The sequence below is a fragment of the Lepus europaeus genome, chromosome 7 (assembly GCF_033115175.1).
Source record: "Lepus europaeus isolate LE1 chromosome 7, mLepTim1.pri, whole genome shotgun sequence".
Lineage (NCBI taxonomy): Eukaryota > Metazoa > Chordata > Mammalia > Lagomorpha > Leporidae > Lepus > Lepus europaeus.
Window position 1 is genome coordinate 55,261,809 of NC_084833.1, and position 22,592 is coordinate 55,284,400.

The window sequence follows — 22,592 nt, forward strand, 5'->3', positions numbered from 1 at the left end:
GAGAACAAGTGGAAGTTTTGGAAAGGAAAGAGGGCCAGCTAATTGGGAAGTCTTGAGAGATGTCAGGAGGGTGGGGTCTGAGGGAAGGCCATTGGTGACGTTGAAGAAGACTGGTTTCCAAGAGTGTGCTGTGCGGAGGTAGAGATGACATTTCACAGGCCTTGGGAGTAAGTAGGTGTAAGAAAGAGAATTATGGGCCAAGACTGTCAGAAACTGAAGGGTAAAAAGAGATGACAAGAAAGCAGCATAAAAAAAATATAAAACCATTTTTGAAAAGGTCAAGGAAAATGTTTTGGGTTTTTTGCACTTGACTACATTTGCAAACTAAAACAAAGAAACCAATGAATAGGGAGAAAGCAAAAGTTGCAAACAACAGGAAACAATAAATAATCGAACCTCCAAACCAGAGGAAGTTCAAAGAGAAGGCTCGAGTATAAACATACCTCAGCCGGAGGACCTGTGAGAAGAGGTGAAGGGGCACGGTGCTCACTTGAGGGCACTATAGAAATGAAGGCATATTGTGTGTGCATGTTAATCTCCAGAAAGAATTCACCGATGTAGATATGATTTAATGAAACTTTTGTTATTTGTAGAGGCAAAAATTAAAGGTTTTGCCAGCTAATACACATAAGACACATTGAAGATTCCTGGCACATTGAGTAAGTGTTGGAAGTTACCATACTCATGAATTAGATGTCAGTATTGATGCACTTCAGGGTCATTTTTAATTCTGCATGCTAGGCAAGTACTTTGCCTGCTGATCCTTTCTGACATACTCCCTTTTGAACTGGCCTCAGAAAATAAATGAACCTAAGAGTCCAACAGAAACTACCCAATAGTATTCAAAGATGTCTTTGCCTCATGTGATTTAAGACATTCTATTTGTCTGTTTTGAATATTATAGGAACAGAAACTTTAATAACAAATTACTCTGACACCAATGTGATAATCCAGTTATACAAATAAATGTGGCTTATTTGCTTAATTAAATTTGAAATTCACATTTTTTTTTCAGAACACCAAATGTATTCAATTAAGGGGTAACTTATAGCAGATGTAAAGATTGTTAGATTGTGATCATGCTACAGAAATAATTGGGTTGTTGGGGTGCTTTTGGTATTTTCTAAGTGGCTGTAATGCTAACATTTATATATCTCAAGCACTCAGAGTGTGCACCTGTCAATATTTATGTATCCTCCCTTCTAAAGAAGTCCATCTCTGAGCTCTAGGTTAAATACTAATGCCTGCTCCTCCAAGCTGTGAAGTGCTGTGCAAGATGTGGGTTACTATTATTATTTAACTCCTATTAAAAAGCCCAGGGGCCAGCATTGCAGTACAGTGGGTAAAGCCACTGCCTGCAATGCCAGAATCTCATATGGGTACCAGTTTGTGTCCTGCCTGCTCCAGGTCCACTTCAACTCCCTACCAATGGCCTGGGAAAAGCAACAGAAGATGACCCAGCCCTGGCCATTGTGGTCATCTGGGGAGTGAACCAGCAGATGAAAGATCTCTCTCTGTCTCTGTAACTCTGACTTTCAAAATAAATAATAAAAGTTAAAAAAAAAAAAAAAAAGCCCAGGCTCAATAGGCTAATCCTCCACCTGTGGCGCCGGCACCCTGGGTTCTAGTCCTGGTCAGGGTGCCAGATTCTGTCCCGGTTGCCCCTCTTCCAGGCCAGCTCTCTGCTGTGGCCCAGGAGTGCAGTGGAGGATGGCCCAGGTCCTTGGGCCCTGCACCCGCATGGGAGACCAGGGGAAACACCTGGCTCCTGGCTTTGGATCAGCGCGGTGCATCGGCCGCAGTGCACCAGCCACAGCGGCCATTGGAGGGTGAACCAACTGTAAAGGAAGACCTTTCTCTCTCTCTCTCTCTCTCTCTCTCTCTCTCTCTCTCTCTTACTGTCCACTCTGCCTGTCCAAAAAAAAAATGCCCAGTTACTTGTATTCTCATGTGTATGATGATGTTTGATTCCCACATTTATAAGGAAATTTGGCTATATTTTTTCTTACCTTGGTCATTCCATCTCCTTTGCTCAAAGAGCAAGAAGAAAACAGAATATTAGCAAATGCTGTAACCAGTAGCTTGAAAGAGATGGAGCCATTGAGGTAAAATAAGTGCAGCAAGACGTTGGCAGTGAGAAACACAAAACCATCTATCTGTGCTTTCCGGCTGCTTCCTTGAGTGTATCATGTGGTTCCACTGAAGGCCTTGGAATCTGGGGGGAAATGACAAGGTTTTGTTTTGTGGTTGTTATGTTTTGTTTGTTTTCATTTTTGCTGATACAAGTGTTTAATTATTAAAACACATTCCTTGTTTTTTGAAGCCCACATGAAGTGGTGATGGATGGTCTGCTTTGAACTGAGTTGCTTTGTTTTTTAGGATAAGCCTCCTGATGACGAGTATCAGGAGAAGACAGCAATGGACCTCGCAGCTGAGCAGCTACGTCTTTGGCCTACCCTGAGCAAATTAACTCAGCAAGAGCTGGTACAGCATGAGGAAAGCACTGTCTTCAGTCAGGCCATCCACTTTGCAAACCTCATGGTTAATCTGCTGGTTCCACTGGACACAAGTAAAAACAAGCTCCTCAGAACATCTGCGCCAGGCGACTGGGAGAGCGGAAGCAACAGCATTGTCACAAATAGGTACTGCAGTGTGAGCTCACGTGACCCTCCCGTTCTTTTTAGAGTCAGTCTTGGCTAAGCAGAGAATATAGAAAGCATTTGGGGCAGATATATTGTACATATTTCAAAAATTAACTATTTTCCCCCATTCTCAGACTTGTTCTTTTATCCCACTAGTCTCAACTACCTTCCACACTTCCCTTTCATGACCTAGTTTTCAGAATGTTATCACCTTCTACGAATCCACTTTACAAAAAGTGCTCCATGAAATCACTAGTAAGCTCCTTCTTGTTTAAGTGATTATGTCTCAGCCCCTTTTCCTCACCTTATCAATGGCATTTGCGTGTAATCGTGTCCTCATTGTGCCTTCCCCTCTACCCTCCAGTAACTTCCCATATCACTAAGAATAAAACCCAAAGTCTTTTTTTTTTAAGATGTATTTATTTATTTGAAAGTCAGAGTTAAACAGAGAGAGAAGGAGCAGCAGAGAGAGAAGTCGGGGGGGGGGGGGGGGGGGAGTCTTCCATCTCCTGGTTCACTCCCCAATTGGTTGCAAAGGCCAGAGCTGGGCCTATTTGAAGCCAGGAGCCTAGAGCTTCCTCCAGGTTTTCCACGTGGGTGCAGAGGCCCAAGGACTTGGACCATCTTCTACTGCTTTCCCAGGCCACAGCAGAGAGCTGTATCCGAAGTGGAGCAGCTGAGACTTGAACCGGTGCCCATATGGGATGCCGGCACTGCAGATGGCGGCTTTACCTACTACGCCACAGCGCTGGCTCCCCAAAGTCTTTTTAACATGGTATGTAAAGCCTGACAGGACCTGTCCTCTTGCTACTGCACTGACCTTATTTCCTATTACTTTTTTTTTTCTCATTTTTTTGAAAATTTATTTGAAAGGCAGAGTTAGAGAGGGAGAAAGAAAGATCTTCCTTCCATTGGTTCACTCCCTAAATTGCTACAATGACCAGGGCAGGGCCAGGTTGAAGCCAGCAGCCAGAAGCTTCTTCCAGGTCTCCCATGTGTGTGCAAGAGCCCAAGGACTTGGACCATATCCCACTGCTTTCCCAGGCATATGAGCAGGTAGCTGGTTTGGAAGTGGAGCAGCCAGGACTCGAATCAGTGCCCATATAGGGTGCCAGATGCAGGCGGCAGTTTAACCCACTATGCCACAGTGCCAGCCTATTCCTATCACTCTTGTGTCAACCAGACTGGTTTCCCTGTTCCTGCTAATCTTCAAACTTACTGTTTCCTCAATCTAGAAGACCCACTAAAATAGTCACAAAAATCACTCCTTGACTTCATTTAGATCTCTATTGAAATGTCACCCACCCAGGGAGGCCTTCCTGACTTCCCTATCACCATCTCCTACCTTGCTTTATTTTTCTTTCTTGGCATTTCCTACACCTGACTTATTGTCGTGTATTTGTTGTCTGTTTCCTTTGTTTTGTTCATTACTGTATGCTCAACTCTTTGCATATAGTAAGTGCTCGATAAGTATTTGCTTGAACAGATGATTAAATGAATGAATGAATGATCCACAACATCCTGGTAGTTCTAGTTCTAGTAAGTTCTTGTTGTACATAATGTGTACAGTGACCCATCAGCGGTGGTGGATGTTCTCCTTTGCCTTGAGTTGCTTTGTTTTTAGGATGAGCTTTCTGATGACTAATATCAGAAGACAGTAATGGATGTGGCAGCTGAGCAGCTGCATCTGTGGAAGCTTCCCCTTTCTTCCCTTTCCCAGTCTCTCTGCCAAACCTCTTCATACTCTTGGAAAACTCATTCATATGCCTAAACCCCTAGTCCTAACCTCTCAATCTCCCTATCCCCGAGGAACTTTTTTTTTTTTTTTTTTGACAGGCAGAGTGGACAGTGAGAGAGAGAGACAGAGAGAAAGGTCTTCCTTTTTGCCGTTGGTTCACCCTCCAATGGCTGCCGCGGCCAGCGCATCGCACTGATCCGAAGCCAGGAGCCAGGTGTTTCTCCTGGTCTCCCATGCGGGTGCAGGGCCCAAGCACTTGGGCCATCCTCCACTGCCTTCCCGGGCCATAGCAGAGAGCTGGCCTGGAAGAGGGGCAACCGGGATAGAATCCGGCACCCCAACCAGGACTAGAACCCGGTGTGCCGGCGCCACAAGGTGGAGGATTAGCCTGTTAAGCCACGGTGCCGGCCAAGGAACTTTATTTTTGTCAAGAACATCTCAAGAGTTTCTGGTCTTCCAAGTGAGACAACTTGGAATTAACATTTTGCAAATATTTTCAAGAGCATAGATTTCTTGTTTCTTCCTGAATAGTTTCTAGTTCATCCTTTATTTTATGTGAACAACATAGCCGAGGCCCTTATCATTTCAAGCCATAATTACAATAATACTCTCTTAGTTGCTTCAGTTGTCTCATTTTTTTATTCCTCTTTCTGTAATTATCTGCCCTTTCCTGAAACAACACTTAGGTATTCCTTTACTGCTCATAATCCCAGAGAACTCTGCTTGGTTCTGGACTCACTGGCTTGATTTTTTTAAGTTGTTCCTTAGTCATCCCCAACTTTATTTCCCATTGCCATTCAAGTTGATCTCCATTATGACCACCAGTAACCATAATTTCATTTTCTTTTAAAGTTGTCACAGGGCAGGCATTTGGCATAGCAGTTAAGATACTGCTTAAGACTTTTCGTATCCCTGGTTTCCAGCTCTACTCCCAACTCTACCTTCCCGCTACTGTGCACCCTAGGAGGCAGCAGGTGATGGCTCTAATACTTGGGTTCCTGCCACCCATGTAGGAGACCTGGATTGAATTCTGGCTTCAACATGGCCATGGCCCAGCTGGGATATTCAGGGAGTGAACCAGCAAATGGGAGATCTCTGTCTTTGTCCTTTTCCCTCTTTCCCCTGTCTTTATCTGCCTTTCAAATAAATTAAATAAATGAATGATTTTTTACAATAAAATTATCATTTTAGATGACCATCCTCTCTCAAAGTCTGCATAGTGAGTGGCTAAGACACTTGAGTTCTTTAATGATTTGGGATGTCATATTCTCTGTTTATCTTTAACACTGATTTGGTTAATATGAATGGCTTTGGCGGAAAAAGAAGTGAGGAGATTAGGACAAAGGAGTCTGTCCCATGGTTGGCTGTCTGATTTACTGAATAATCGGATTGAAGAAACAACAAACACAGAGGTTGAGCTTTCCTATCTGCTGCATTTTAGATTTGTTCCCTTCTCTTACATGATGTTATCACCTTCAGAATAATGATGGCTTCAGAGGGACCAGAAGAGTTGTGATTTACTCAGATAATTGTTGACAAGAAAATCGTTCATAAAATATTTTGGGCTTTCCATGTAGAAGAATATGCTAAAAAAAAAGTTATTTTACTTTGCTTACTAGAGAACATGGTACACATTACTTGGGCCCCATGTGGTAATTAACTTGGAGGACAATTATTTTTGGAGGGTTCAGATAGCAGATTATAAATAAAAGAGTCCCCATTTGCATTATTTTCTGTAGTTCCAGAGTTCATCTTGGGAGAGTGACAGAAGGTATTCATTACAAAAACAAATCTGGGTCTGAAGGATAATGCCTGACAATAGTTTCCAAATGTAGGCAAGTATAACACTGTATTTCACTATCACTTATAAAGAAGGACTGGAGGGGCCGGTGCCATGGCTCAGTAGGTTAATCCTCTACCTGCGGTGCCGGCATCCCATGTGGGCGCCGGTTCTAGTCTCAGCTGCTCCTTTTCCAATCCAGCTCTCTGCTGTGGCCTGGGAAAGAAGTGGAGGATGGTCCAAGTCCTTGGGCCCCTGCACCCACATGGGAGACCAGGAGGAAGCACCTGGCTCCTGGCTTCAGATCGGCGCAGCTCCGGCCATTGCAGCCTTTGGGGGAGTGAACCAGTAGATGGAAGACCTTTCTCTTTGTCTCTCCCTCTATCTGTAACTCTATCTCTCAAATAAATAAATAAAATCTTAAAAAAAAAAAAAGGACTGGAAAGGGTCAGCACTCTGACATAGCAGGTAAAGCTGCTACCTGCAGTGCTTGCATCCCATATGGGCACTGGTTCAACTCCCGGCTGCTCCACTTCCATTCCAACTCTCTGCTATGGCCTGAGAAGGCAGTAGAAGATGGCCCAAGTCCTTGTACCCCTGGACCTATGTGGGAGACCCAGAAGAAGCTCCTGGCTCCAGCCATTGTAGCCAGTTGGGAAGTGAACCAGCAGATGGAAGGTACCTGCCTCTCTCTCTCTCCCTCTTTCTCTGCCCCTCCTTCTCTCTGTGTAACTCTGACTTACAGATAAATAATTTTAAAAGAAAAAATAAAGTACAGAAATGTAAAGGCAAGCATATATTGCCAGTTTCTTTAAAAATTAAAAAGAAGAAGAAGGACTGGAGTTAAATGAGCCTCCAACTTGAGTACATATCTCTGTGAGCAAGTTTCAGTTGCTGTGTTAATGCACTCTGATAGAGTTGTCATTTGTTGCGGTTGAGTACTGATCATGGATTTCTTTGTCTTTCTTAGTATTGCAGGAAGTGTTGCTGAGAGCTATGATACGGAGAGTGGGTTTGAAGATTCAGAGAATGACATTGCCAACTCTGTTGTGCGGTTCATTACGCGATTTATTGACAAGGTTTGTACGGAGAGTGGAGTGACTCAGGATCACATCAAGAGCCTCCATTGCATGATACCAGGTAATAATCTTGCAAATATTAGAGAATCAGGATATAGGAGATAACCAAGTTCCAACGAAACACCTGTAATATTTATCTTCCAGGTAGTTTTCTACTTATTAGTTTGCTATTTATTTGTGATTAAATTTTTTAAATGTTTTTAAGTTATGGTAAGATATATGTAACAAAAATTGCCATTTCAACCAGTTTAAATGTACATTTCAATAGATTAATTACATTCAGAATGTTATGCAACCCTTATCACTATCTATTTCCAAAAACTATCTCATCACCACAAGCATTCTGTACCCATTAAGCAATAACCACTTGGATCCTCACTCCCTACCATCTGGCAACATCTAATCTACTATCTGTCTCTATGAATTTGTCTATCCTAGATATTTCTTGTACATGAAATCATACAATATTTGTACCTTTGTGTGTCTGGCTTATTTCATTTAGTGTAATGTTTTCTAGAATCACTGGTGGGCTAGCATATCTCAGAATTTTATTCTGTTTACAGCTAAATAATATTCCATTGTATCAGTAGACCATTTTTAATCCATTTATTTGTTGGTAGGCACTTGGGTTATTTATATACTCTTGGCTATTGTGAATAATGCTATTATGAACATTGATGTGCATGTATCTATTTGAGTCCTTGTTTTCAGTTCTTTTGGGTGTATTACCTAAAGTGTAACTTTTGGGTCATTTGGTAATTCTGTTTAACTTTTTGATGAATTGCCAAAGTTACTTGTTTTTAGTTCTAAAATACCAGGAATTTGCCTTTATCTGCTTATTTTGTGCTCTTTCATTTTTGAATACTCTGACTCATCCTAGGAATTGTAGCCATGCACATTGAGACCCTAGAGGCAGTGCATCGAGAGAGTAGAAGACTTCCACCTATACAGAAGGTACATGCTTTCAGAGTATAACATCTCTTCTTAAAAACAGCAACAATAGACTGTTGCACGCTACAAAGTACTTTCTCCTAACCTTTTACAGAGACCAGCTCCAGTTTTAATGATATATTAAACTTTCAGAGCAGTTTGTCATGTAGAACCTTCTAAAAATGATACCGAACTAGGAACAGTATCCTTTCTTGGATTCAACAAAGGAGCAATAATAACCTCTTGTTGTCTACTTTTATAAGCAGGGCATGAATTACCAACAATTCCAACTTCTAAACCCAACCCAGAATATTTTTCCCTGCCTACTTACCAAAGATAAAGAGGATTGAAAGCAATTACTATAAAAGCACCAAGTTTGTAGTCTATTAAAAATTCAGAGTCCTGAACTGGAGAGCCCTGAAACATGGCCTAGAAATCTGTTTTTTAACAAGCTTCCTAGATCATTATTTTGTAGCTAGTCTAGCACCATCTAAGGACTAGCACTCAGAACCCTCTCTCCTGTATAACAGAATTGATAAAAATAACAATTATTAAAAATAAATTCAAAGCAGAGATCAGAAGCCAGAGAGATAGGAAAGCTAATCTAGCAAAAACCTGATATATATTATATTTGATCTTATATTTTTTTCTTTCCATTTAGCCCTGTGCTTCCTATAGCCAACAAAAGGAATAGTGTTGATTTATATAGTTTTTATTTCTTAATCAAAAATAAGCATATTAATCCTTCAGGAGTGGTGTATTTCTTTTCCCAGCCCTAAAATCTCTGAGGAATGTTATCATGTGGTTCCTCATATAAAAGGAGCTGAGTCAGGATTTCCCAAGATGTTAAAACGATAACTACTTGGCAGAATGACAGAGCTTTTTAAAACCTCTTCATTTTTTTTCTAAATATTTTTGTTTCCAATTTGCAAAAGTAATAATGCCATTTGTTTAAAATTCAAGCATGAAAGAAATACATGTTGTGTAAAATTAAAGTCCTCCATAGTCCTTCCTACCACACACACAACTCCACCTTGAACCCTATGGTACTTTTTCTTACTCTAAAAAAAAAAAAAAAAGAGAGAGAGAGAGGGAGAAAAGGATCATTCTATGTTTACTGGTTTGCAATTTGTTTTTTTTTTTTTAATGTAACAGTGTATTCTGGAAATTTTTTATAATAGCACATATAGATCAAAGTGGTTTTTCTAGAGGTTGCCAGATGTTCCTTTGAATGGTATTTGAAACAACAAGTTATTTTCCAGTGACTCCACAGTTGATAAGCAATGCTTCCAAGAATCTTTTCACACTTGAATGTAGAAACCTCATTTCTGCTTCTTCCCAAATCTGCTTTCTCATCATTTTGTTACCTGGGAAGTCTGGCTCAAGTATTTTAGATAACTGTCTTGGGGGCGGGGAACTTTTTTTCTGCCAAGGGCCATTTGGATATTTATAACAACATTCATGGGCCAATACAAAATTAACAACTTAAAAATTAGCCTGCTGTAGACTTATTTAATGAAGTCCCAACTGCAGTTGCCTTGGCAGGACCAGACCAAATAACTTTGTAGGCTTTATATGGCCAACAGGCGTGACATTCTCCACCCATGGTCTAAGTCTTGGAAGCCCCACAAGAGTAGTGTTTAAAATACTTTCTATATTGTTAGCCCAAGATTCTTAGACCTGCACTGCTGCCAGGAGAAGAAATTGTATGTGAAGGTCTTCGGGTCCTACTAGATCCTGATGGAAGAGAAGAAGCCACTGGAGGTCTTCTTGGAGGCCCACAGCTGCTGCCAGCAGAAGGAGCCTTGTTCCTGACCACATACAGAATTCTCTTCAGAGGGACTCCCCATGATCAACTGGGTATGACTCCTGATACACTGTCTGAACTCGGTCATCTGTGTGCCACCTGAGGTTTTCATTCAGTTTGTGCACAGTGACTTGCAGATCATTTCAAATCCAAAGTAAGCCTTTTTGCCACACAGGTTGGGGATACTTTTATCTGTAGAAGATAATTATAATTTGGGTCATATATTTTTACTCAAAGAACAAAGGCTGTCTTGTAAATATTCCTGAGGCAGATTATTGTTACCCAGGGTGGTCACAATAACTGACTTTTAAATATGCCCCTGCTGACTTATCCCAACTTGGAACAGCACTAATCAACCCTGCTTCCCTCTCAGCAAGCAACTTTGCTTCCTGTCATAAACTCCCAAAACTACTCTTTCCGTTTTCTACTACTCTAGGCAACCTTCTATATTAGGAAGGAATAGCATGCCCTATCCAAAAGTAATCTGCATTAACTTCTTAGAATCACTGTAGTCTCTCTATAAAATATTCTTACTGATTGGAAAAGTACATAAGGTTTTGGGCCAAACTATTGGACTACAAGTCAAATACCTCAAATTCAGATTGCTACTAAGGAGTCTTGATATTTGAAATAAGTCACCTAACTCCTATGGACTTAATTTTCTGCCATTTTAGAAAATTGGTCTTTCATTGGTGATAATCCAGGAATTTTCACATTTAGATGAATGTTTGAATTACCTGGGAAGCTTGAAATTACGTGTCAATTTCTGGCCCAAACCCCAAATAGTTGAATTAGAATCTGAAGCAATAAGAATGGGGAGACCTAGGCATCTATATACTTTTTAAGCCCCACAGGTAAATATGATGAATAGTGAGAGTTGAAAACCATTGTGCTAGATGGTTCTTCTTCCTGTGAAAACATTTTTTTTTATGGTAAAACTAGTACTTTATTTATTTATTTTTTTTTGTTAAACTTTTATTTAATGAATATAAATTTCCAAAGTACAGCTTATGGGTTACAATGGCTTCCCCCTCCCAAAACTTCCCTCCCACCCACAACCCTCCCCTTTCCTGCTCCCTCTCCCCTTCCAATCACATCATGATTCATTTTCAATTCTCTTTATATACACAAGATCAGTTTAGTATATATTAAGTAAAGATTTCACCAGTTTGCCCCCATATAGCAACACAAAGTGAAAAAAAAATACTGTTGGAGTACTAGTTATAGCATTAAATAAGAGTGTACAGCACATTAAAGACAGAGATCCTACATAATATTTTTTTAAAAAATTAATTAATTTTCTATGCCATTTCCAATTTAACACCAGGTTTTTGTTTTCATTGTCAATTATCTTTATATACAGAAGATCGATTCAGTATATAATTAGTAAAGATCTCATCAGTTTGCACCCACACAGAAACACAAGTGTAAAAATACTATTTTGGTACTAGTTATAGCATCACTGCACATTAGACAACACATTAAGGACGGATCCCACATGGGATGTAAGTACACAGTGACTTCTGTTGCTGACTTAACAATTTGACACTCCTGTTCATGGCGTCAGTAACCTCCCTAGGCTCTAGTCATGAGTTGCCAGGGCTATGGAAGCCTTTAGAGTTCGCTGACTTTGATCTTATTCTGATAGGGTCATAGTCAAAGTGGAAGATCTCTCCTCCCTTCAGAGAAAAGTACCTCCTTCTTTGATGGCCCCGTTCTTTCCACTGGGATCTCACTCACAGAGATCTTTCATTTAGGTCGTCTTCTTCTTTTTTTTTTTTCTTTTCCATGATATCTTGGCTTTCCATGCCTACAATACTCTCATGGGCTCTTCAGCCAGATCCGAATGCCTTAAGGGCTGATTCTGAGGCCAAAGTGTTGTTTAGGACGTCTGCCATTCTATGAGTCTGCTGTGTATCCCACTTCCCATGTTGGATCTTTCTCTCCCTTTTTGATTCTATCAGTTAGTATCAGCAGACACTTGTCTTGTTTGTGTGATCCCTTTGATTCTTAGACCTATCAGAGCCATCGATTGTGAACTGAAATTGATCACTTGGACTATTTAGATGGCATTAGTACATGCCACCTTGATGGGATTGTATTGGAATCCCCTGGCACATTTCTAACTCCACCATTTGGGGCAAGTCTGATTGAGCATGTCCCAAATTGTACATCTCCTCCCTCTCTTTTTCCACTCTTAAATTTAACAGGGATCACTTTTCAGTTAAAATTTAAACACCTAAGAATAATTGTGTGTTAATTACAGAGTTCAACCACTAGTACTAGAACAACAACAACAACAACAAATACTAAAAAGGATAAAGTATTACATTGCACATCTAGAGTCAGGACAAGAGCTGATCAGGTCATTGTTTCTTATAGTGTCCATTTCACTTCAACAGGTTTCCCCTTTGGTGCTCAGTTGTCGCCGATCAGGGAAAACAAATGAAATTTGTCTCTTTGGGACTGGCTTAATTCACTCAGCCTGATGTTTTCCAGATTCCTCCATCTTGTTGCAAATGACTGGGTTTCATTGTTTCTTATTGCTGTATAGTATTCTATGGAGTACATGTCCCATAATTTCTTTATCCAGTCTACTGTTGATGGGCATTTGGGTTGGTTCCAGGTCTTAGCTATTGTGAATTGAGCTGCAATAAACATTAATGTGCAGATGGCTTTTTTATTAGCCAAATTAATTTCCTTTGGGTAAATTCCAAGGAGTGGGATGGCTGGGTTGTATGGTAGGGTTATGTTCAGGTTTCTGAGGAATCTCCAGACTGACTTCCATAGTGGCTTAACCAGTTTGCATTCCCACCAACAGTGGGTTAGTGTCCCTTTTTCTCCACATCCTCTCCAGCATCTATTGTTGGTAGATTTCTGAATGTGAGCCATTCTCACTGGGGTGAGGTGAAACCTCATTGTGGTTTTGGTTTGCATTTCTCTGATTGGTAGTGATCTTGAACATTTTTTCATGTGTCTGTTGGCCATTTGGATTTCCTCTTTTGAAAAATGTCTGTTGAGGTCCTTGGCCCATTTCTTAAGTGGGTTGTTTGTTTTGTTGTTGTGGATTTTCTTGATTTCTTTGTAGATTCTGGTTATCAACCCTTTATCTGTAGTATAGTTTGCAAATATTTTTTCCCATTCTATCGGTTGCCTCTTCACTTTCCTGACTGTTTCTTTTGAAGTACAGAAACTTCTCAATTTGATGCAATCCCAAATGTTAATTTTGGTTTTGACTGCCTGTGCTCCTGGGGTCTTTTCCAAGAAGTCTTTGCCTGTAGCTATATCTTGCAGGGTTTCTCCAATGCTCTCTAATAATTTGATGGTTTCGGGTCGTAGATTTAACTCTTTAATCCATGTTGAGTGAATTTTTGTGTAAGGTGAAAGGTATGGGTCTTGCTTCAAGCTTCTGCACGTGGAAATCCAATTTTCCCAGCACCATTCATTGAATAGGCTGTCCTTATTCCAGGGATTAGTTTTGGATCTTTGATCAAATATAAGTTGGCTGTAGATGTTTGGATTGATTTCTGGTGTTTCTATTCTGTTCCATTGGTCTATCCATCTGTTTCTGTACCAGTACCATGCTGTTTTGATAACAACTGCCCTGTAGTATGTCCTGAAATCTGGTATTGTGATGCCTCCGGCTTTGTTTTTGTTGTACAAGATTGCTTTGGCTATTCGAGGACTCCTGTGTCTCCATATGAATTTCAGCATCATTTTTTCCAGATCTGAGAAGAAGGTCTTTGGTATCTTGATTGGTATTGCATTGAATGTATAAATTGCTTTTGGGAGAAGAGACATTTTGATGATATTGATTCTTCCAAAGCATGAGCATGGAATTTTCTCCATTTTTTGGTATCCTCTTCTATTTCTTTCTCTAAGGTTTTATAGTTTTCATCGTAGAGATCTTTAACGTCCTTGGTTAAGTTTATTCCAAGGTATTTGATTGTTTTTGTAGCTATTGGAATGGGATTGATCTTAGAAGTTCTTCCTCAGCCGTGGCATTGCCTGTGTATACAAAGGCTATTGATTTTTGTGCATTGATTTTATATCCTGCTACTTTGCCAAATTCTTCGATGAGTTCCAGTAGTCTCTTAGTAGAGTTCTTTGGGTCCCCTAAATAAAGAATCATATCATCTGCAAAGAGGGATAGTTTGAGTTCTTCCTTCCCAATTTGTATCCCTTCAATTTCTTTTTCTTGCCTAATAGCTCTGGATATTGAATAGCAGTGGTGAGAGTGGGCATCCCTGTCTGGTACCAGATCTCAGCGGAAATGCTTCCAACTTTTCCCCATTCAATAGGATGTTGGCCATGGTTTTTCATATATTGCTTTGATTGTATTGAGGAATGTTCCTTCCATACCCAGTTTGCTTAGAGTTTTCATCATGAAAGGGTGTTGTATTTTATCAAATGCTTTCTCTGCGTCTATTGAGAGAATCATATGGTTTTTCTTCTGCAGTCTGTTAATGTAGTGTATTACGTTGATTGTTTTGTGAACGTTGAACCATCCCTGCATACCAGGGATAAATCCCACTTGGTCTGGGTAGATGATCTTTTTGATGTGTTGTTGCATTCTATTGGCCAGAATTTTATTGAGGATTTTTGCATCTATGTTCATCAGGGATATTGGTCTGTAATTCTCTTTCAATGCTGCATCTTTTTCCGGCTTAGGAATTAAGGTGATGCTGGCTTCATAGAATTTGGAAGGATTCCCTCTTTTTCTATTGTTTTGAATAATTTGAGAAGAATTGGAGTTAGTTCTTCTCTAAATGTCTGATAGAACTCAGCAGTGAATCCATCTGGTCCTGGGCTTTTCTTTGTTGGGAGGGCCTTTATTACTGTTTCAATTTCTGTGTCAGTTATGGGTCTGTTTAGGTTTTCTATGTCTTCCTGGCTCAATTTAGGTAGGTTGAATGTGTTCAAGAATCTATCCATTTCTGATAGATTTCCCTGTTTGCTGGCATACAAGTCCTTGTAGTAATTTCTGATGATTCTTTTTATTTCTGTGGTGTCTGTTGTTACGTTTCCCTTTTCATCTCTGATCCTATTGATTTGGGTCTTTTCTTTTTTTAGTTAGTTGGGCCAATGGGGTGTCAATTTTGTTTATTTTTTCAAAAAACCACCTCCTCGTTTGGCTGATTTTTTTGTAATGTTTTTTTGGATTCAATCCTGTTGATTTCTTCTTTGATTTTAATTATTTCTCTTCTCCTACTGGGTTTGGGTTTGGTTTGCTGCAGATTTTCTAGATCCTTGAGATGACTTGAAAGCTCATCTATTTGGTGCCTTTCCAATTTCTTGATGTAGGCACCTATTGCTATAAACTTTCCTCTTAACACTGCTTTTGTTGTATCCCATAGGTTTTGGTATGTTGTGCTTTTATCCTCATTTACTTCCAGAAAATTTTTGATTTCTCTTTTAATTTCTTCTATGACCCATTGTTCATTCAGGAGCATGTTGTTTAATCTCCATGTGTTTGCACATGCTCTAGGGATTCCCGAGTTGCTAATTTCCAGTTTCATTCCTTTGTGGTCTGAGAAGCTGCATGGTATGATTCTGATTCTTTTGAATTTGCTGAGACTTGCTTTATGGCCTAGTATGTGGTCAATCCTAGAGAAGGTTCCATGTACTGCTGAGAAGAACGTAAAGTCCTTAGATGTAGGATGAAATGTTCTGTAGATATCTGTTAGATCCATTTGGGCTATAGTGTCATTTAAATCTGCTGTCTCCTTGTTGATCTTCTGTCCTGTTGATCTGTCTATCTCTGAGAGTGGAGTATTGAAGTCCTCCAGTACTATTGTATTGGGGTCTAAGTCTCCTTTAAATCCCTTAACAAGTCTTTTAAATAAGCTGGTGCCCTGTAATTAGGTGCATATACATTGATAATTGTTATATCTTCCTGTTGAATGGATCCCTTAATCATTAAATAGTGGCCCTCTTTGTCTCTCCTAACAGTTTTTGTGGTAAAGTTTATGTTGTCCGATATTAAGATGGCTACGCCCGCTCTTTTTTCATTTCTGTTGGCATGGTATATCTTTTTCCAGCCTTTCACTTTCAGTCTGTATGCATCATTGTTGGATAGATGGGTTTCTTGTAAGCAGCAAAAGGATGGGTTTTGTTCCTTAATCCAATCAGCCAATCAGTGTCTTTTAACTGGACAGTTCAAGCCATTAACATTCAATGTGACTATTGAGAAGGAGTAACTTTGCCCTGTCATTTGCCAAAGATTTTTTCTAATATATGGTTTGAGACTCCTGTGATCTTTTGCTGTGAGGTTTCCTTCCTTTATCTTCTTTCATATTGGTTACCGTGTTTCTGTATGTAACACATCTTTAAGCATCTTTTGCAGGGCTAGACGAGTGGTGACAAATTCTTTCAATTTCTCTTTGCTGTGAAAGGTCTTTATTTCACCTTCATTCACAAATGAGAGCTTTGCAGGATATAATATTCTGGGCTGGCAGTTTTTCTCTCTTAGTACCTGGGCTATATCTCGCCATTCTCCCCTAGCTTGTAGGGTTTCTGATGAGAAGTCAGCTGTGAGTCTAATTGGAGATCCTCTGAGAGTAATCTGGCGTTTCTCTCTTGCACATTTTAGGATCTTTTCTTTGTGTTTCACTGTGGTGAGTTTGATTACGACGTGTCGTGGTGAGGATCTCTTTTGATCATGTTTATTAGGAGTTCTATGAGCTTCCTGTACTAGGATGTCTCTGTCCTTCTCCAAACCTGGGAAATTTTCTGCTAGTATCTCACTAAAAAGGCCTTCTAATCCTTTCTCCCTCTCCATGCCTTCAGGAACTCCTAGAACCCGAATGTTGGGTTTTTTAATAGTATCCTGTAGATTCCTGACAGTATTTTTTAGATTTCTGATTTCTTCTTCTTTTCTTTGATTTGACTGTTTCCTTTCCTGTTCTCTGTCTTCTAATTCCGATATTCTCTCTTCTGCTTCACCCATTCTGTTTTTAAGGCTCTCTAATGTGTTTGTCATTTGATCTATTGAGTTCTTCATTTCATTGTGGTTTTTTGTCACTATCACAGTTTCATGTTCTACTAGTTGTTTTATTTCATTTTGATTCCTCCTTACTATTTCATTTTCACGAGAGAGATTTTCTATCTTGTCCATTAAGGATTTCTGTAGTTCAAGAATTTGTTTTTGAGAACTTCTTAATGTTCTTATCAATTTTTTGAGATCCGCTTCTTGCATTTCCTCTATCTCTTCATCTTCATAATCTTGGATTGGGGTGTCTTGTTCATTTGGGGACATCATAGTGTCTTCCTTGCTCTTGTTACCTTGGTTTTTGCATTTGTTGTTTGGCATGTTGGAGATAATAAATGGTTTTTGTTTTTTTTTTTTTTTTTTTTTTGGCTGTGGTGTTTTTTTCTCGTTATACTATGCCTCTAAGTGGGCTGTCTGCTTTGATGGATCCTTAGAGGCTGTGATGGGTGTGGCCAGAGAGCTCCACTTGATTCTTCAGGTTTAAGGTTGTGCAAAAAGCGACTCACCCAGATTGTTCTCTCCCTTGCTCCTTGCTGGATGGCTCTCTCTCTCTCTCTCTCTTTTTTTTTTTTTTTTTTTTTTTTTTTTTTTTTTTGACTCAGTTGGAAAGTAATTTGGCACAGGGGAGTGGAATTGAGGGTAGTTGAAATCTGGCCTCTGTGAGTATTCGTTTGATCTACCCCAAGGACCACACAAAGAGTTTATGCAGCCCTCAATGTGTTCTCAAGTTTCACCAAAGTTCCAAAGTTACTGAGTTTGTGAACTCATTGGCGGCGCTTTACATATGTAAAATGGCGCCTGCTCTTTGTTTTGCACGGTGAGTGAAGTGAGAGGCCTCTGCTTCCCCCCCCCCCCCCAATGTCTCGGGTTTCTGACGTCTTTGTCTTACCTTCCTTTCATTCCCGCGCTGGCGAGATTTTGCGGCTCAGCTCCCGCGGTTGGGTTTCCACGCGGTGGGCTCCCTGTAGGTCCTCTGTGTCACATCCACTAGATCCGGAAGCGTTTCCTCTGCAGTTTTTTTCTTGAATCTTTTCCTGAGGCTACAGTAATTCCACTTTTATGAAACTTTATTTTCCCAAACTACGGCGCACGTCTTCACTATCCGCCATCTTGGCTCCGCCCCTCTCAAAACTAGTTCTGTGAAAACATTTGATAGCATTTAGTGAGTATGCACTATGTGCTATGCATTTTGTTGAACAGTGAAACTCAGATGTAAAAAAAAAATGTATTTAGACTATTTTTGAAGACTTTTTTAGAAGAATTGTCTAATTCAGTTTGAAAGGCAGAGTTACAGAGAGGGAGTGACAGAGAGTGAGAGAGCTCTTCCATCTACTGGTTCACTCCCCAGATGGCCACAACTGCTGGGGTTGGGCCATGCCAAAGCCAGGAGCTTTTTCTGGATCTTCCACATGGGTACAGCGGCCCAAGCACTTGGGCCTTCTCTGCTGCTTTCCCAGGCACATTAGCAGGCAGTTGAATAGGAAGTGGAGCAGCCAGGACTTAAACCAGTGCTCATATGGGATGGCAGCATTACAGATAGCTGTTTAACCCCCTATGCCACAGCACCATCCAGCTCTTTAAAATCTTTTTTTTTTTTTTTTTGATTTTTTTTTTAACTTTTATTTAATGAATATAAATTTCCAGTATACAGCTTATGGATTACAATGGCTTCCCCTTCCCATAATTTCCCTCCCACCCGCAACCCTCCCCTCTCCCGCCCCCTCTCCCCTTCCATTCACATCAAGATTCATTTTCAATTCTATTTATATACAGAAGATCAATTTAGTATAAATACTTCAACAGTTTGCACCCACATAGAAACACAAAGTGAAGCATACTGTTTGAGTACTAGTTATAGCGTTAAATCAAAATGTACAGTACATTAAGGACAGAGATCCCACATCAGGAGCAAGCGCACAGTGGCTCCTGTTGTTGACCCAACAAATTGACACTCTAGTTTATGGCGCCAGTAACCACCCTAGGCTGTCGTCATGAGTTGCCAAGGCTATGGAAGCCTTCCAAGTTTGCCAACTCTGATCATATTTAGACAAGGTTATAAAAGACAGGTTGAGGATAGTAACCAATGATCCTAAGAGTGGCCTTACCCAGGTCTGAACAATTATACAGCATTAAGTGGGGAAGTACACACAGGTTGGGAGTAGAGCCATTGGTGGTAGAGTAGAGGTTATGATTACAAAGGAATGAGGCCCAAGTGCACTAGACAGGGTCTAGAACAAAGGACAGAGTCATTATTAGAGGAGCTAACAAAGGTGCTGTCTAAGCTACAAGTAATTTTTCTGATTGAGAGGCAAATAGAACCTGATAGAAGGGGCTTGATAATAATCTGTTGGGCTTTAGGCCTTGTAAGTTAAGAGGCCCAGACCTATCTATCTCTTCACATGGGGTATATCCTAAGGGAGGTGTGAACCTCCTAGGGGAAGGCACTCTGTTGACTTTCATTACTTGGCTGGCCTGGGAGGAGAGCTGGCCAGGTAAAGGCAGGGGGCATCTCTAACAAGAAATTTACAGTTCTGCCTGCAATGTTGCTGACCCTACTTGGCTGTCCCCTCAACTGCAGTGGTCACTTTGGAAGTTGGGCTGAGTGAAGGGCTTTTCAGCTTGGAGCCAATAGGATCTGTGGCTCTGACCTGGGCATCCTTCGACTCCAGGGCAGGTCCATTTCCAGTGATCCAACTCTTGGCAGAGCTGCCAGGGCTCTTCACAAGCTGACTTCTGCTGAAGCCCAGGCTTACCACATTGAAAGCCACTGCAGTGGACTGGCCTGTTGGGTCTCCTTGAGGGCAGATCACTGTACAGATCAGCCATTAATAGGCCTGCCACCCATTGCTTCTGATGCCTAGCTTTCTTTTCCTCCTGGTTTGTGTTAAAGCAGACCAGAGGATGCAAGTCAAGGGAGTGCCCGTGTCCCATCTCTAATCTTCGGTGGCCTGAACTACAAGTCTATAGTCACAGGCATGTTCTGTAGTAGTTTTTCTAAGGTAGACAATGCCCATGAGGAAAATTATATTCTCACTTTAAAACTTTCTTTCCCTTTGGTCTGAAAGGGAGGTTTTTTTTTCCTACTTACTGTATACTTGGCTGATGGCGAAGTGAATCTAGCTATGAGATTATTAGTTAAGTTCATATTTTGGCTATGCTATTACAGAAAAATGTTAGCCATCTCTTATAAGGTCTAAAGATTAAATTGTGCATCCTACAGATTCCTTCATAATAGAATTAGTTCCCTACCTTGAAGAGAATAGAGAAGTGAAAGAACAAGTTGGGCTTAGAATAGAGAGATGAGGGAGCAAGTCCTAGATCACTTGCTGACAATAGGAATATTACATGAATACTTAGCAAACCGTTTCAACCTTTAGATAAGAACTTAATAAAACATTTACCGGAAGGTCCAATGCCTTCTATAAATTTTAAGAATCATGTATTTGAAAACACGTCTTAAATATCTAACATGGTGTAGTTTGTTTAACCAGTAAACTTAAGCACAACCATATAAAATGTTTTTAGTTTCTTTCTACCAACAAGTTTAAAACATATGATACACAGATTCAGGTCATACAAATTAAAATGTATCTTTGATTGATTTTAGCAGCTTAAATTTATGGACAATCTTATCTAAAAGCCATTTAAAATAAAACTCTTAATAAAATTTCCCCATGTGGAAATACAATATGTACGCACATATAACATAGCATAATAGACCAATATCAAAATCCAAAATATCTGGTTGAAATAAGATTCCTTAAAATCATGACATAACATAGACCAAATCTGATCATTGTTACAAGGTGATTATTCAAGTCTTTGAAAATAAGCACATAGTTAAATAACCCATAGCTCTTCATCTCCTCCCTCTCTTTTTCCACTCTTAGATTTAACAGGGATCACTTTTCAGTTAAAATTTAAACACCTAAGAATAATTGTGTGTTAATTACTGAGTTCAACCAATAGTACTAGAACCACAACAACAACAACAAATACTAAAAAGGATAAAGTATTACATTGTACATCTAAAGTCAGGACAGGAGCTGATCAGTTCATTGTTGCTTATAGTGTCCATTTCACTTAACAGGTTTCCCCTTTGGCGCTCAGTTGTCACCGATCAGGGAAAACAAATGATATTTTTCTCTTTGGGACTGGCTTAATTCACTCAGCATGATGTTTTCCAGATTGCTCCATCTTGTTGCAAATGACTGGGTTTCGTTGTTTCTTACTGCTGTATAGTATTCTATGGAGTACATGTCCCATAATTTCTTTATCCAGTCTACTGTTGATGGGCATTTGGGTTGGTTCCAGGTCTTAGCTATTGTGAATTGAGCTGCAATAAACATTAATGTGCAGATGGCTTTTTTATTTGCCAAATTAATTTCCTTTGGGTAAATTCCAAGGAGTGGGATGGTTGGGTTGTATGGTAGGGTTATGTTCAGGTTTCTGAGGAATCTCCAGACTGACTTCCATAGTGGCTTAACCAGTTTGCATTCCCACCAACAGTGGGTTAGTGTCCCTTTTTCCCCACATCCTCTCCAGCATCTGTTGTTGGTAGATTTTTGAATGTGAGCCATTCTCACCGGGGTGAGATGGAACCTCATTGTGGTTTTGATTTGCATTTCTCTGATTGCTAGTGATCTTGAACATTTTTTCATGTGTCTGTTGGCCATTTGGATTTCCTCTTTTGAAAAATGTCTATTGAGGTCCTTGGCCCATCTCTTAAGTGGGTTGTTTGTTTTGTTGTTGTGGATTTTCTTGATTTCTTTGTAGATTCTGGTTATCAATCCTTTATCTGTAGTATAGTTTGCGAATATTTTTTCCCATTCTGTTGGTTGCCTCTTCACTTTCCTGACTGTTTCTTTTGAAGTACAGAAACTTCTCAATTTGATGCAATCCCAAATGTTAATTTTGGTTTTGACTGCCTGTGCTGTTGGAGTATTTTCCAGGAAGTCTTTGCCTGTGCCTATATCTTGCAGGGTTTCTCCAATGCTCTCTAATAATTTGATGGTTTCGGGTCGTAGATTTAAGGCTTTAATCCATGTTGAGTGAATTTTTGTGTAAGGTGATAGGTATGGGTCTTGCTTCAAGCTTCTGCACGTGGAAATCCAATTTTCCCAGCACCATTTATTGAATAGACTGTCCTTATTCCAGGGATTAGATTTGGATCTTTGGTCAAATATAAGTTGGCTGTAGATGTTTGGATTGATTTCTGGTGTTTCTATTCTGTTCCATTGGTCTATCCATCTGTTTCTGTACCAGTACCATGCTGTTTTGATAACAACTGCCCTGTAGTATGTCCTAAAATCAGGTATTGTGATGCCTCCGGCTTTGTTTTTGTTGTACAGGATTGCTTTGGCTATTCGAGGTCTTCTGTGTCTCCATATGAATTTCAGCATCATTTTTTCCAGATCTGAGAAGAAGGTCTTCGGGATCTTGATGGGTATTGCATTGAATGTATAAATTGCTTTTGGGAGAATAGACATTTTGATGATATTGATTCTTCCAATCCATGAGCATGGAAGATTTCTCCATTTTTTGGTATCCTCTTCTATTTCTTTCTGTAAGGTTTTGTAGTTTTCATCGTAGAGATCTTTAACGTCTTTGGTTAAGTTTATTCCA

General features: G+C 40.0%; 1 protein-coding gene across 4 annotated transcripts in view; it reads left to right on the top strand.

The window, feature by feature from the left end:
* SBF2 (SET binding factor 2) overlaps nt 1-22,592 on the top strand; it is a 544,097-nt gene that overhangs the window by 427,785 nt on the left and 93,720 nt on the right. For all 4 annotated transcript variants that reach the window (XM_062196513.1, XM_062196514.1, XM_062196516.1 and 1 more), the window contains 4 exons: nt 2,380-2,642; nt 7,131-7,300; nt 8,120-8,193; nt 9,834-10,029. In XM_062196513.1, coding sequence (XP_062052497.1) covers nt 2,380-2,642; nt 7,131-7,300; nt 8,120-8,193; nt 9,834-10,029 — 703 coding nt within the window. The remainder of the gene's footprint in view (nt 1-2,379; nt 2,643-7,130; nt 7,301-8,119; nt 8,194-9,833; nt 10,030-22,592) is intronic.